Below are 16,998 nucleotides of genomic sequence, written 5' to 3' on the forward strand. Positions count from 1 at the left end.
TTGTGCTTCCTCGTTTTGTATGTAGGAAATTGGCGGGTAAATTTTGAAAAAAAAAAATCTATAGAAATAAAATTTTGAGAAAATTTTCTACGGAAATAAGATTTTAAAACAATTTTCTACAGTTTTGGCAAAATTTTCCACAGAAATAAAATTTGGACAAAATTTCTATAGAAATAAAATTTTGATAAATTTTTCTATAGAAATAAAATTTTGACAAAATTTTTTATAGAAATAAAATTATGACAAAATTTTCTATAGCAATAAAATGTTGACAAAATTTTATATAGAAATAATTTTTTTTAACAAAATTTTCGATAGAAATTTTGACAAAATTTTCTATAGAAATAATTTTTTTAACAAAATTTTCGATAGAAATACAATTTTGACAAATTTTTCTATAGAAATATAATTTTGACAAATTTTTCTATAGAAATAAAATTTTGACAAAATTTTCTAGAAATAAAATTTTGACAAAATTTTCTATAGAAATATAATTTTGACAAATTTTTCTATAGAAATAAAATTTTGACAAATTTTTCTATAGAAATAAAATTTTGACAAAATTTTCTACGGAAATAAGATTTTAAAACAATTTTCTACAGATTTGGCAATATTTTCCACAGAAATAAAATTTTGACAAAATTTCTATAGAAATAAAATTTTGATAAATTTTTCTATAGAAATAAAATGTTGACAAAATTTTTTATAGAAATAAAATTATGACAAAATTTTATATAGAAATAATTTTTTTTTAACAAAATTTTCGATAGAAATAAAATTTTGACAAAATTTTCTATAGAAATATTTTTTTAACAAAATTTTCGATAGAAATACAATTTTGACAAAATTTTTTATAGAAATAAAATTTTGACAACATATTTTATATATTTTTGACAACATAAAATTTTGACAAAATTTTCTATAGAAATAAAATCTTGACAAAATTTTATATAGAAATAATTTTTTTTAACAAAATTTTCGATAGAAATACAATTTTGACAAAATTTTTTATAGAAATAAAATTTTGACAAAATTTTCTATAGAAATAAAATTTTGACAAAATTTTCTATAGAAATAAAATTTTGACAAAATTTTCTACGGAAATAAGATTTTAAAACAATTTTCTACAGATTTGGCAATATTTTCCACAGAAATAAAATTTTGACAACATTTCTATAGAAATAAAATGTTGATAAATTTTTCTATAGAAATAAAATTTTGTCAAAATTTTTTATAGAAATAAAATTATGACAAAATTTTCTATAGCAATAAAATGTTGACAAAATTTTCTATAGAAATAAAATATAGACAAAATTTTATATAGAAATAATTTTTTTAACAAAATTTTCGATAGAAATAAAATGTTGACAAAATTTTCTATAGAAATAAAATCTTGACAAAATTTTCGATAGAAATAAAATATAGACAAAATTTTATATAGAAATAATTTTTTTAACAAAATTTTCGATAGAAATACAATTTTACAAAATTTTCTATAGATATAAAATTTCGACATAATTTTCTATAGAAATATAATTTTGATAAAATTTTCTATAGAAATATAATTTTGATAAAATTTTCTATAGAAATATAATTTTGATAAAATTTTCTATAGAAATAAAGTTTTGAAAAAAAATTGTATAGAAATGACATTTTGACAAATTTTGCTCCTCCAACAGGCTCCTCAGGCCACATCAGAGGATCGGTTAATATAAGGGCTATTTAGGTATAGCCGATATGGTCCACTTGCAATGCCATTCCACCTACATCGATAACAACTACTTGTATCAAGTTTCAAGTCGCTAGTGTGCTTGATTCGTATAGGTTATACCATTCAAGCACACAAAATATTTATAGCAATTTGACAAATTTTTTTGTAGAAATAACATTGTGACATAATTTTTGTAAAAATAAAATTTTGATAAAATTGTTTGTAGAAATAATATTTTGATAAAATTGTTTGTAGAAATAAAATGTTGATAAAATTTTCTATAGAAATAAAATTTTTATAAAATTTCCTATAGAAATTAAAATTTGATAAAATTTTCTATAGAAATAAAATTTTGCCAAAATTTTTTATACAAATAAAATTTTGTCAAAATTTTCTATAGAAAAAACTTTTGGCAGAATTTGCTATAGAAATAAAATTTTGACAAAATTTTTTATAGAAATAAAATTTAGATAAAATTTCCTATAGAAATTATACAACCACAGAGGCCATTTACGTGTAATTTTGCACAATGATTAGAATTATTATTCTAGTTAGCTGCATGCCAAATTTGATCTAACAGTGGTGTTTATTCGAGCCGAATTCCTTACATATTTTTATAATGCTCATTATTTCATTTATTTATATATTATGCCATAATTTTAATCGAATTTTTAATAATTGACTATTGAATATAAACTCAAATTAATTATCATTACAAATATCATCGACATCATCTACACAAGATTTCGATATTTCGTGAAAATAATAACCACTGGCACATTGTCCTGTATAGGTTATACCATTCAAGCACACAAAATATTTATAGCAAATGGTGTGGGGCAATTTGAGACCCTCGTTAGCACTGGAGCATACTGGTATCCTTTCGCTGGTCGAATCATCATTATTTGTGCATATACCTGGAATACATAATCCATTGTCCTTATCAAAGTATTGATTATAAGGACACGATGCCAAGGATGTTGTCCCATTTCGACATTCGTAATATTCAAAACATTTTGGGGCCTCGAATCTCAGACCATTTGGTTTATTTTTACACCATTTGTTCAGGGGCAGGCAATCGGCTTCTAGGGCTGATGTACACTTCTGCAAAGCATCCGAGTAGTGTTGATGGTCAGGACATTGTATACGAATGGGACTTTGATTAGTGCCCATACAAATATAATAGCTTTGGCAATTTTCAACATCAATGTCAAACATAGACATTCCACTGCAAGGATTAGAATTTATTACAGGACAATTGGCATTACACTTAGAAGCAGCGTCATCAAAGCATTCATTATTTTCACATTTATAGGAGGTACCGACATTATTTGTACATACTATGAATTTATGTGGATCACTGGGATCAGGAATAAAAAGTTTTTCGAAATTTTGTTTTTCACATAGCTAAAAGGATCAAACGGAAAAGTAAAATGGTTAGATTTATCTATCGTTAAATGTTAAAGAATGTTAAGAATTGTTAGGTATTCACCTCAGTGAGATTGTCCGAAGTGGTATCAGGTACCTCATCACAATTTATGGAGATCACAAAGATACACACAAAGATCTCAATAAAGAATAATTTTTCTGAAAAAAAGGAGAAAAAATTAATAATATTTCAGAAAGTTATTTTTTTTGCCTCTTTTCCACGGTTGACATAATTTTTTGTAAAATTAAAATTTTGATAAAATTGTTTGTAGAAATAAAATTTTGACAAAATTTTTTGTAGAAATAAAATTTAGAAAAAATTTCTACAGAAATAAAATTTTGAGAAAATTTTCTATAGAAATATTTTTTTTTAGAAAATTTTCTATAGAAATAAAATTTTGACAAAATTTTCTATAGAAATCAATTTTTTAGAAATTTTTCTATAGAAATAAAATTTTAACAAAATTTTCTATAGAAATAAATTTTTGACAACATTTTCTATACAAATAAAATTTTAACAAAATTTTCTATAGAAATAAAATTTTGACAAAATTTTCTATAATAATAAAATTTTGGCAAAATTTTCTATAATAATAAAATTTTCTATAGAAATAAAATTTTGACAAAAATTTTTCTATAGAAATGAGGTTTTGAGAAAAGTTTCTCAAAAAATACAACTTTGAGAAAATTTTCTATAGAAATAAAATTTTGACAAAATTTTCTATAAAAATCAAATGTTGAGATAATTTTCTATAGAAATAAAATTTTTATCAAATTGCCTATAGAAATAAAATGTGGACAAAATTTTCTATAGAAATAAAAATTTTACCAAATTTCCTATAGAAATAAAATTTTGATAAATTTTTCTATAGAAATACATTTTTTAAAAAAGTTTCTATAAAAAAAATACAAAATTTCCTATAGAAATGAAATTTTGACAAAATTTTCTATAGAAATAAAATCTTGACAAAATTTTCTGTCGAAATAAAATTTTGACAAAATTTAAAATTTGAGCAATTTTTTTATAGAAAAAACATTTTCGTAAAATTTTCTAAAAGAAATAAAATTTTGAAAAAATTTTCTAAAAAAATAAAATTTTGACAAAATTTTCTATAGAAATAAAATTTCCTATATAAATAAAATTTTGACAAAATTTTGTCAAAATTTTCTATAGAATTAAAATTTTAACAGAATTTTCTATACACCCAGAGAAGGAATATGATCACCTCAAAAATGTTTCAAGAGCATAATGTTATTTTTGGATGGTGACCATATAACATTTTTATCGCAACCATGTTATTTTCTTGGAAAGTATGTATCTGTTTTCGGAAAACATGTTATGTTTGGCGAGAAAACAATATTTTTGAGATAAACATGTTACATGGTCACCATCCAAAAATAACATTTTGCTCTTGAAACATGTTTGAGGTGATCATATTCCTTCTCTGTGTGTAGAAATAAAATTTTGACAAAATTTTCTATAAAAAGACCACAATATCTGGTTATCAATCCGTTCGACTTTTGCGCCTGAAACATTTTGGACAGGTAACATAGTTTATCACTAAAAAATATAAAAGTTTCGATCATCTCAAGACGGTGTCTCGCTGGAAGTGAGCCAAAATACCGTAGAGCCACTTTCATATATCCTGTAATGACCATTTGAAGGTCATAATTGGGGCCAAAGCTAGCCAATTCGAACAAATCTAAGCTGACTCTAAAATTTGATGTTATTTCCGACATTTTATGTTTTTGAAATATAAAATTAAAAAAAAAATATTCTCATTAAATTCCAATAAAATAATTACAATCTTTTGATCTCTTACCCTCGAAATGTCCCATTTTACTTCAATGTTCTTGCTCAACTGATCCTCAATAGCAAAGTCTTCAATGTTTTTAAACGTACCAAAAGAAATTGTTATTAACAATTTTTAAATGTTATAAACGTTTTTTTTTTTTTAACGAAATATTCAATAAATATAAATTAAAAATACAGACACCGAGCTCGTTTTTATCAACAATTTGTAATTGGAACAATTTTTTAATTTTAAAAATATTTCTTATCTTAAACTCATTAGGAGTTTTATTTATCGGTAACTGAGATAAATTAAAAATATTGTGCACAGAAAAAAATATCACCGAAATATTTTCAATTAAAAAGTTAATTGAAGCTGAAAACTCTTTCATTTGAAAAATGAATTAATACAATTAAATTTTTAATCAAACTAGTAAATAATAAATCATTTAAGTCAATGATTGGAAATTTTTAAATTTTTAGTTAACACAATTAACTTTTCAATCAAACTCGGAACACTAAGTTATTTTGTGAATATTTAGCAATTTTGATTAAAAAGTATTTGGAACAATAAATTATTTAATCAAACTAAAAAGACTAAGGCTATGGTCACACTAGGCAAATATTTGACCAAAATGAGGGCCAAACATTTTTCTAGAACCATTTTCCATATATATCGATACGGTTTTTGGAAAATATTCTTACCATGATGTTATATATCCAATATGACCTAAAAATATCTACTGGTTTGGCTGTGGCGACGGATTCTTTTTTGATTTTGACAGTGTGACTATAGCATAAGTCGGTTGGGAAAGTAATTGAAAATACTTAGGTTTTTTAATTGATTGAATTTTGAATTTTGCAATCAACATCAATTAAATTTTTAATTGAATTAATTAAAACATTAATTGAAATTTGTTAATGAAACCAATTAATTTTTTAAATCAAGTATTTTGTTTTGATGCTCGATTAAAACTGGGATTGGTACTATCGTTTTTGTGTTTGAAGACATTTTAGTTAAAAAATTCTTTAATTTCGATATTGAATCAGAAAAATTGTGTGTGTGTAAAAAAATACAGTTCAGCGCATCGTAAGAAAAACTTACTTTTCTATCAGTGTACATAAATACTAAAATACATAAATAGAATAAAATTTTGAAAAAATTTTCTATAGAAATAAAATTTTTACAAAATATTCAATAGGAAAAAACTTTAACAAAACATTCGATAGAAATAAAATTTTGACAAAATTTTCTATAGAAGTAAAATTTTGGCAAAAATTTCTATATAAACAAAAATTTCTATAAATATAAAATTTTGACAAAATTTTCTATAAAAGTAAAATTTTGAATTTTCTATAATATAAAATTTTGCCCAAATTTTCTATAGAAATAACAATTTTCTATAGAAAAAAATTGACAAAATTTCCTATAGAAATAAAACTTTGACCAACTTTCCTATAGAAATAAAACTTTGACCAAATTTCCAATAAAAATAAAATTTTGTAAAAATTTTCTATAAAAATAAAATTTTGCAAAAATTTTCTATAGAAATAAAATTGTGAGAAAAATTTCAATAGAAGAAAAAATTTTTGACAAAATTCTCTATACAAATAAAATTTTGACAAAATTATCTATAGAAATAAAATTTTGGCAAAATTTTCCATTTTTACAAAAATTTTTATAGAATTAAAATTTTGAAAAAATGTTCAATAGAAAAAAAAATTGACAAAATTTTCCATTTTTAAAAAAATTGTTATAGATATTAAATCTTCACAAAAATTTCTATAGAAATTAAATTTTGACAAAATTTTCTATAAAAATGAAATTTTGACAAAATTTTCTTTAGAAATGAAATTTTGACAACATATTCTATAGAAATAAAATTTTGAGAAAATATTCTATAAAAATAAAATTTTGACAAAATTTTCTATGGAAATAAAATGTTTCAAATAAGTTTTGACAAAATTTTCTATTGAAGTAAACTTAGAAAAAAATTGTTCAGTAGAAACAAAGTTTTGACAAAAATTTTCTATAGAAATAAAATTCTTACAAAATTTTCTATACAAACAAAATTTTTACAATTATATAATAAAATTCTTACAAAATTTTCTATAGAAATAAAATTTTGACAAAATTTTCTATACAAATAAAATTCTTACAAAATTTTCTATAGAAACATTTTTACAAATTTTTCTATAGAAATAAAATTTTGACAAAATTTTCTATAGAAATAAAATTTTGACAAAATGTTTCTATAGAAATAAAATTCTTACAAATTTTTCTATATAAACAAAATTTTTACAAAATTTTCTATAGAAGTAAAATTTTGACAAAATTTTCTATAGAAATAAAATTTTGACAAAATTTTCCATTTTGACAAAATTTTCCGTCTTTTTACAAAATTTTCTATAGAAATAAAATTTTGACAAAATTTTCGATAGAAATAAAATTTTGACAAAATGTTTCTATAGAAATAAAAACCTTACAAAATTTTCTATAGAAACAACATTTTTACAAAATTTTCTATAGAAATAAAATTTTGACAAAATTTTGGATAGAAATAACATTTTGACAAAATTTTCTATAGAAAAAAAATTTTGACAAAATTTTCCATTTTTACAAAATTTTCGATAGAAATAAAATTTTGACAAAAATTTCTATAGAAATACAATTTTGACAAAATTTTCCATTTTTACAAAATTTTCTATAGAAATAAAATTTTGACAAAATTTTCTATAGAAATAAAATTTTGACAAAATTTTCTTTAGAAATAAAATTTTGACAAAATTTTCTATAGAAATAAAATTTTGACAAAATTTTCTATAGAAATAAAATTTTGAAAAAATTTTTCATTTTTGCAAAATTTTCTATAGAAATAAAATTTTGACAAAATTTTCCATTTTTACAAAATTTTCTATAGAAATAAAATTTTGACAAAATTTTCTATAGAAATAAAATGTTGACAAAATTTTCCATTTTTACAAAATTTTCGATAGAAATAAAATTTTGACAACATTTTCTATAGAAATAAAATTTTGACAAAATTTTCTATAGAAATAAAATTTTGACAAAATTTTCTATAGAAATAAAATTTTGACAAAATTTTCTATAGAAATAAAATTTTGACAAAGTTTTCAATTTTTACAAAATTTTCTATAAAAATAAAATTTTGACAAAATTTTCCATTTTTACAAAATTTTCTATAGAAATAAAATTTTGACAAAATTTTCGATAGAAATAAAATTTTGACAAAATTTTCTATAGAAAAAAATTTTTGACAAAATTTTCCTTTTTACAAAATTTTCTATAGAAATAAAATTTTGACAAAATGTTCTAAAGAAATAAAATTTTCTATAGAAATTAAATTCATCTAAAAAACATACATTTCTATCAGTGTACATATATACTAAAATACAAGGCATATTTCCGTTTAATTTAAAATAATTTTTAATTTTTTCATTGTTTATTTAATTTATTACATGTATATATATTTTTTTTTGGATTTCAACAAATATTTTCGTATATAATGCACAGCGCCAGCAAGTTCCCTTACCAAGGACATGTGTAAAGTGTTGAGGGTACACAACTACCCAAAGTGCCATTGAAATACCAACCATCAGCACACGAAGCTACCTTAGCTTCCGTACCATAACAAATATAATATTTCGTACAATCTCCTTCATATGCTATGGCTTCACCATAGGTGTAGTTAACACAACTGGGCATATTGACAAGACCACTATCGTTGACTTTACATTGTTTGCTTGATGGATCGTAGATACTATTTTCTGGACATTGAGCTACTTCAGGAACTGGATATAGACATATGACATATTTGGTATCATCATCGGGGAATGGTAATCGTGTACCGGATTCTTGACCACAACAGATATTGCTGTTGTTTTGTGGTGGTGGTGGATTCGTGTGTGGGGGCGTTGTCGTAGTCGGTTCGGTGGGGTTAATTGTTGTCGAAGGAGGCTCTGTCGTATAGGTTGTAGTCTCGGGGGTCGTTGTAGATGGCGCTGCGGTAGAAATGGTTGTGGTCTCTGCAGTCGATGTAGAAGGTTCCGTCTCTGTTGTCACGGTAGAGGAAGGTTCCGTTTCTGTGGTCGCAGTCACCTCTTCCGTAGTGGTAGTAATAGAAGCTTCCGTCGTTGTTATTCCTTCGGTGGTCGTCGTTACCTCTTCCGTGGAGGTTGTAATAGAAGGTTCCGTTGTCGTTACATCTTCCGTAGTGCTTGTAATCGGAGCTTCCGTTGTCGTTATTCCTTCAGTAGTCGTCGTTACCCCTTCCGTAGTGCTTGTAATCGGAGTTTCCGTTGTCATGACCTCTTCCGTAGTGCTTGTAATCGGTCCTACCGTTGTCTTTATCGTTATTTCTTCGGTGGTTGTGGACCATTCGCTAGTAGTTGGCGGAATTTCCGTTGTGGTTGTATTGCCACTGCCATTTTGACAAGCCAAACTCGATGTCTCCTCATTACATTCTCCCTTCTGGGGATTATAGAAGGTATTTGGCTGGCAATTGGTTACAAATGGTGAACCATCTAAACAAAGGTAGTATTTGGAACAATCATGATCGTATGTATAAGTCTGACCATTGGGGTCTCCCTGGCATAGACTCTCGGAAGATTCCTGGCATTCAGTTGATGAAGAACTATCACATTCACCACTTAATGGACTATAATAAGTGCTGGGCATACATGAAGCCAAAGTGGATTTGCCATTAAGGCATATATAATATTTGGAACAGTCTTGGGGATAAGGTTGTGTAGAACCCTGGGGTTTGTTAAGACACAAATCATCCTCACCATTGGGTGTAGTAGACTCGGTTGTGATTGCCGTGGTGGTGGTAGGTGGATTTGTAGTTTTTATACTACAATTTGCCAATTCTGGAGCTACACATTGGGTCAGTTCAGCACTGAACTCAGTACCCTCTGGGCAATCATAGCCCACCGATATGGGATTACGGCAAACTATGTACTTTTCACAATTATTGGGATATGGAACTTTAGTGTCCTCGGGTTTACCATCACAGGGTCCCAAATTGGGATCCTGGGTAGTCGAGGCTATGGTAGTGGTGGTTGTCGGCGTCGTTGTTGGCGCCGTAGTGGTGAATCCGATGGTCGTTGACGTTGAATTATCATAGATACAAGAACCTTCATTGGCCTGCTGGCTGCAGCTGCCCGTTTCCAAATCAAAGTATTCATTTTTATTGCAATAGGCCAAATGTTCCAAATTCTTGATACATACAATAAACATGGAACAGTCTTGCTCATAGGGCAATAGAGTGAAATCAGGTTCACCTGTACACTGAGTCACAGGCATAGTGGGTGAAGGAGATGTGGCTACGGTGGTTGTGGACAAGACCCCGCAATCCGAGTCCATAGGATCCACACATTTCTGTTGGGCCGTACTGAATTGCAGACCACTTGGACAATAATAAGCCGTGGGAATGGGTTCCTCACACACAATGTATTTGACACAATCATCGGGATATGGCACCAGCTGGCCATTAGGAATTTGCCAGCAAACACCACTTCCTGGAGTTGTGGGTGTTGTAGTGGGAGTGGGAGTTGTTACCGTGGTTGTGGTATTAAAATCTTCCATACAATAATCGTAACCCACATCTGAGGAGCATACACCATGCCGAGGATCAAAATATTCTCCTTCATTACAAATATGCATCATATAGCCTCCATCTCCCAAGCATTCATAAAACATGGAACAATCCGAGGGATAGATTTGTGTCTCACCCGCCGCTTGACCTTGACAGATGGTTGTAGGTGGAGCCACTGTAGTTACATTAGAGGGATAATCTGAACACTCCTCACCATTGGGAGGCTGATCTACACAGACCCCTTGCGATACATCGAAATACCAATTATTGGGACAATAGAAGCCAATGGGTATGGGTAGGACACAACTGATGTATTTACGACAATTATTGGGATATTCAATTAATTCACCATTGGTGTAGTTACCACAAATACCAGGAGAGGGAGGAACTAAAGTTGATCCCGAAGAAGTTGTGGTTGTGGTCGTGTGCTCCGTTGTCATGGTAGTTGTAGAAGGTGTTGTTCCTACGGTAGTTGTAATTGACCCTTTACGGCATATATCTGGATCTGAGCTGGGACCACAGGTTTGCGTATCTGGATAGAAATAATTATTGGCCGGACAATTGAGTAGAACATAACCTCCATTTGCAGTACATAATATGTACTGTTGGCAATTTTCTTCATAAGGCAATGAGGTTCCCACTTCCTCTAGGGCACAACGTTCACTGGGTGATAAGGTAGTGGCAGGAGTTGTGGTGCTGGTAGTCAAAGGCATCTCACATGCCTGAGGTGAAACTTCGGGACCACAATTTCCCGTTAAGGGGTCGTAATAGTTTTTGTTAGGGCATAGCAAAATATAGAAATGACCCATGTCATCCAAGCAATAATAATATGATGAACAATCTCGAGTATCTGGAAAGGTTGTACCTGCAGGTTGACCTACACACAATTCATAATATCCCGGTGTGGTGGGCACTACAGTCGTGGTGGTCGTGGGGGATCCTGTATAACAAACCTCTTCGCCAGCCTCATCGCACATCTTCAGGGCTGCATTGAAAAGCCAACCATTGGGACACTCTCTCAATTCCACACGACCATTCATACACATCAAATATTCGCTACATCGACCTTCATACGGATACAGGGTGTAGTCCGTTTGATCTGTACATAATTTGGGATTAACATCTGGTGGTAGAGTGGTGGAAAATGGTTTATCTGTAGTGGTGGTACTTGTTGTGGTTTGTGTCTCGGTTCCGGTGCCTGGCGCTGGTGTTGTTGTACTCGTTGGCTTGGGTGTACTGGGTGTCGGGAATGGTTGTTCTTTACAATCGGCATCTCCGGGTTCATCACATATAGCAAATTTCGTATTGTAAGCCTTACCATCTTCACATTTCTCTAGATATGGACATTCCCATTGACATCGAATGAAGTAGGAGCAATTATAGGGATATTGGAGAACTTGATTATCGGCTATATTCATACAAAAGTCATCTGGTATACCGGCAGGATAGATACAAGTTGGTGGCGTGGATGGTTCTGTGGTGGATTCCATGGTTGTAGTGGTAGATGACTCTGTTGTGGGTCCCATAGTTGTAGTGGTAGATGGCTCTGTGGTGGGCGCCATGGTTGTAGTGGTAGATGGCTCTGTGGTAGGTTCCATGGTTGTTGTGGTAGGTGGCTCTGTTGTAGGTTCCATTGTCGTAGTGGTAGGTGGCTCTGTTGTGGGTTCCATAGTGGTAGTCGTAGATGGCTCTGTTGTGGGTTCCATGGTTGTTGTGGTAGATGACTCTGTTGTAGGTTCCATTGTGGTAGTCGTAGATTGCTCTGTTGTAGGCTCCATAGTGGTAGTGGTAGATGGCTCTGTAGTAGGTTCCATGGTTGTAGACGTAGATGACTCTGTTGTAGGCTCCATAGTTGTAGTGGTAGGTGGCTCTTCAGTTGTCGTTGGTAAAACCAACTCCTCACACTCTGCCGTATCGGGTGTATCGCAAATCTTTAACATCGGATTGAATACCTTATCCGTGTCACATTTCCACATCACCGGACAACCCATGGTACAATTGATATATAAATGACAATCATATGGATATCGCTGAAGGAACCCATTATCATATTTCACACAAGAATCCGCAGACACTCCTGGATAAGGATCACATCCTTTGCCCCATTCATTATCCGAAATAGTTGTGTTTGCTATTGAATCGCTAGTTGTTGTCTCAACAGGTAATGGCGTTGTGGTTACTATTGTGGTAGTTGCTCCAGTGGTACTACCATTACCACTACTCCATGAACAATTTACAGCTTGTGGAAAATTGCAAGTTTTTATGGTATCATCAAACCATGTCCCGGCAGCACAATCTTTAACCGTAGGATATTCACAATTACAAACTAGGAATTTTGAACAATCTCCTGGATAGGGAACAAGTGCGCCAAATGCTTGACCGTTACAGGCTTCTTGATTTGCGGGACGTTTCTCATTGTCACATGTGGCTAAGGTGGCCTCTGTAGTGGTAGTGGTGGGTGTTGATGTGGCTTTAGTTGTTGAGGCGATTGTTGTTGAAGCGGTGGTTGTTGTCGAAGCGGTGGTAGCTGAGGCGGTTGCTTTCGAAGCGGTGGTCGTCGAAGCGATTGTTGTCGAAGCGGTGGTGGCTTCTAATGTCGTAGTTTCAACACAATCTGAGTCATCATATTTTACACATCCCTGGGCAGCCGAACTATAGCCCGTATTCAAGATACATGGAAGTTCCAAAGGCACAAAGGCCAAACAGTAGATATAGGATTGACAATCGCCTGCCACAGGAAATGTTGTACCATCCGGTTGTGTTAAACACAGGGTCCAATCTATGTCGGAGCTTGAACGTTGTCCGAAGATTTCAAATAAATTATCATTGGAGGAGGGATTCGCCGCACAATCAGATTGAGAATATTGAACACATCCCTTAGATTGTTGACTAAATCCCCAACCATTGGAACAGTATACAGTTAAGGGATGCCCATATAAACAATGAATGTATGAGCTGCATGAATTGGAAATTTTTAAAAGGCTTCCATCTGTTTTGCCCTGGCATACATTGTCATCTTCAGCATTAACCGAGGCCAGTGTAGTCAACACAGTTGAAAAGAGGGCGGCCACAAAGAAAAACAGTTTTACAGTGTCTACAAGAAGGGAAAAGAATTGAGAATTAATAAATACAACTTGGAAAATTCAATAACGAAATAAATTAATAGAATTAATTGTTTTAACTGCAATGTCTTCAATCACGAAAATGATAGTATCAATCACAGTTTTAATTGGCCATACAAAATACTTGATTAAAAAATTAATTGATTTCGTTAGCAATTCCAGTTTTTATTGATTCAATTAAAAATTTTGCAAATCTCAATTAATTTTTTAATTAAAAACGTAACTATTTTCAATCACTTTCTTAACTGGCTTATTGTTTTCAGTTTGATTAAAATATTGATTGCTTCAAATAAATTTTTAATAACAAGTTTAAAATAAAATTCACCATTAAAAATATAAAATTTTATTTTTTTAAAAAAAATTTGTCCAAATTTTATTTCTATAGAAAATTTTGTGAAAACTTTATTTCTACAGAAAATTTTGTCAAAACTTTATTTCTATAGAAAATTTTCGTCAAAATTTTATTTCTATAGAAAATTTTCGTCAAAATTTTATTTCTATAGAAAATTTTCGTCAAAATTTTATTTCTATAGTATTTTTTTGTCAAATTTTTATTTATATAGAAATTTTCTCAAAATTTTATTTATATAGAAATTTTTTGTCAAAATTTTATTTATATAGAAAAATTTCTCAAAATTTTATTTCTATACAAAATTTTCTAAAAATTTTATTTCTATAGAAAAATTTCTCAAAATTTTATTTATATAGAAAACTTTGTAAAAATTTTATTTCTATAGAAAATTTTCCAAAAGCTTTATTTCTATAAAAAATGTTTCAAAGTTTTATTTCAGTAGAAAATTCTCCAAAAAATTTATTTGTATAGAAAAATTTCTGAAAATTTTATTTCTATAGAAAATTTTCTCAAAATTTTATTTCTATAGAAACTTTTGTCAAAAATGCAATTCCTTTAGGAAATTTTCTTAATATTTTATTTCTATAGAAAATTTTGTCAAAATTTTATTTCCAAAAAAAATATCGCAAAATTTTATTTCTATAGAAAATTTTCTCAAAATTTCATTTCTATAGAAAATTTTCTCAAAATTTTATTTCTATAGAAAATTTTCTCAAAATTTTATTTCTATAGAAAATTGAGGAATCTTTTAGAGGAATGATTCATTCAAAACAGAGTGAACCCTCTATTTCATGGAATTATTATGTTTGGAAAAAGTTTCATTACTCTAATATTTTTTTAGCGTATGTTTGTAAAATGATTCACAAATGAATCATAAAGATTTACTAAATTCATACTTTTCACAAAAAATGAGATCATCTTGAACTTCGTATGGCACTAAAGACATTCTTGCAATTTTGAACATCAATTTTTTCCTTCAAACTACAAAATTTTCTTTAACAAGTGAAAAACATTAATTATGTCTAATCAATTTTCTTGAATTTATTATATATTGCAAATCATTTTTTCATCGACTCAGACACAAGTCAAGGTGAAAGGATGTCAGTGTTTGGACTTCGCATTTAGATTACTTCCACGTAGGGCCCAATAAAAAACTTGTTTTCAGACAAAACATAGGGCCGTCTGAATGGGTAATCCTTTGTTTCAGCTACCCTGTTTACATGAGTTTTTAAAACACTTTTTTTTATTTTTTTTCTAATATTTTTCACCTTTTTGCAACATTTTTATTTCGTTTTCCGTTTTAAGTTCCTGCGCTCATATTACACAAATATTTTTAGATTTTTTTCAATTAACCACTTTTGCTAAAGAGTTCTTAACTGTTTCACGTATCGATATTAACTAAGCTAATATATTAACTGTCTGCCAGTAGTAAGGAGTTCTCAATAAAATAAAATTGGAATTTAAATAACTATTTTTAGAGGTAAGTAAAATAAAATTGATCGAAAATTTTACGATTAAAATATTATCAATGTTTCCGTAGATTACGAAAATTAACAAGAAAAACAATGATAAGTGATACTAATTCACAATTCGGACGAAATTGATTTTGTGTGTGCGTTTTTTTTTTTTTTTTAATTTGGTTTATATTTATAATAATAAAAAGTGGACATGGGACCTGGTACACGCTACACGTAAAAAAATAGTTCGCTGCTCCGAAAATAAATTTTAGACCACTAAAATTTTATTTTATTTATAAATGTAAATTTATAAAAGTAAGTTCAGTTGGGCCTGAAGTCGACATATTCGAAGGGGCGTCGATTTGTAAAAAAAAAATGGCTCGAGCCGAAAAAATTGTGTAAAAATTTTACTTCCAAAGGAAATTTTTTCTATAGAAAATTTTGTCAAAATGTTATTTCTATAAAAAATTTGATTCTATAGAAAATTTTGTCAAAAGTTTATTTCTATAGAAAATTTTGTCAAAAGTTTATTTCTATAGAAAATTTTATTTCTACAGAAAATTTTGCCAAAATTTTATTTCTATAGACAATTTTGTCATTCATCTTTATAAAAATTTTATCAAAATTTTATTTCAATAGACAATTTTGTAAACATTTTATTTCCAAAGGAAATTTTTCCAAATTTTTTCCTGTGGAAAATTTTGCCAAAATTTTATTTGTATAGAAAATTTTGCCATTCATCTCTATAAAAAATTTTATCAAAATTTTATTTCTATAGAAAATTTTGTAAACATTTTATTTCCAAAGGAAATTTTTTCCTGTGGAAAATTTTGTTAAAATGTTATTTGTATAAAAAATTTTGTCAATATTTTATTTCTATTGAAAATTTGGTCAAAATTTTATTTCTATAGAGAATTTTGCCAAAATTTTATTTCTATAAAAAATTTTGTCAAAATATTATTTCTATAGAAAATTTTGTAAAAATTTTATTTCTATAGAAAATTTTGTCAAAATTTTATTTCTATAGAAAATTTTGTCAAAAAATTTTTTTTCTGTAAAAAATTAGGAGCCACCGTGGTGCAATGGTTGTCAAAATTTTATTTCTATAGAGTATTTTGTCAACATTTTATTTCTATAAGAAATTTAGTAAAAATTTTATTTATATAAAAAATTTTGTCAAAATTTTATTTCTATAGATAATTTTGCCAATATTTTAATTTGCTCAAAATTTTATTTCTATTGAAAATTTGGTCAAAATTTTATTTCTATAGAGAATTTTGCCAAAATTGTATTTCTATAAAAAATTTTGTCAAAATATTATTTCTATAGAAAATTTTGTAAAAATTTTATTTCTATATACAATTTTGTCAAAATTTTATTTCTATCGAAAGTTTTGTCAAAATTTTTTTTTTGTAAAAAAATTAGGAGCCACCGTGGTGCAATGGTTGTCAAAACTTTATTGCTATAGAGAATTTTGTCAACATTTTATTTCTATAAGGAATTTTGTAAAAATTTTAT

General features: G+C 28.2%; 2 protein-coding genes across 2 annotated transcripts in view; both read right to left on the reverse strand.

Annotated features, from left to right (window-relative positions):
* Positions 1-2,355: 2,355 nt before the first annotated feature.
* Positions 2,356-4,978, reverse strand: LOC142235305 (peritrophin-44-like). Its single transcript, XM_075306560.1, has 3 exons — positions 4,963-4,978; positions 3,204-3,298; positions 2,356-3,118 (listed from the first exon to the last, which is right to left on the reverse strand). The coding sequence occupies exons 1-3, from the start codon at positions 4,976-4,978 to the stop codon at positions 2,414-2,416; spliced, it is 816 nt and encodes a 271-aa protein (XP_075162675.1). The 3' UTR covers positions 2,356-2,413.
* A 3,377-nt stretch (positions 4,979-8,355) lies between these two features.
* LOC142235306 (uncharacterized) overlaps positions 8,356-16,998 on the reverse strand; it is a 60,837-nt gene continuing 52,194 nt past the window's right edge. The window contains exon 8 of the mRNA XM_075306561.1: positions 8,356-13,643. Within this exon, the coding sequence (XP_075162676.1) occupies positions 8,482-13,643 (5,162 nt within the window). The 3' untranslated portion in view covers positions 8,356-8,481. The remainder of the gene's footprint in view (positions 13,644-16,998) is intronic.

Source organism: Haematobia irritans, chromosome 4 (genome assembly GCF_050003625.1).
Source record: "Haematobia irritans isolate KBUSLIRL chromosome 4, ASM5000362v1, whole genome shotgun sequence".
Lineage (NCBI taxonomy): Eukaryota > Metazoa > Arthropoda > Insecta > Diptera > Muscidae > Haematobia > Haematobia irritans.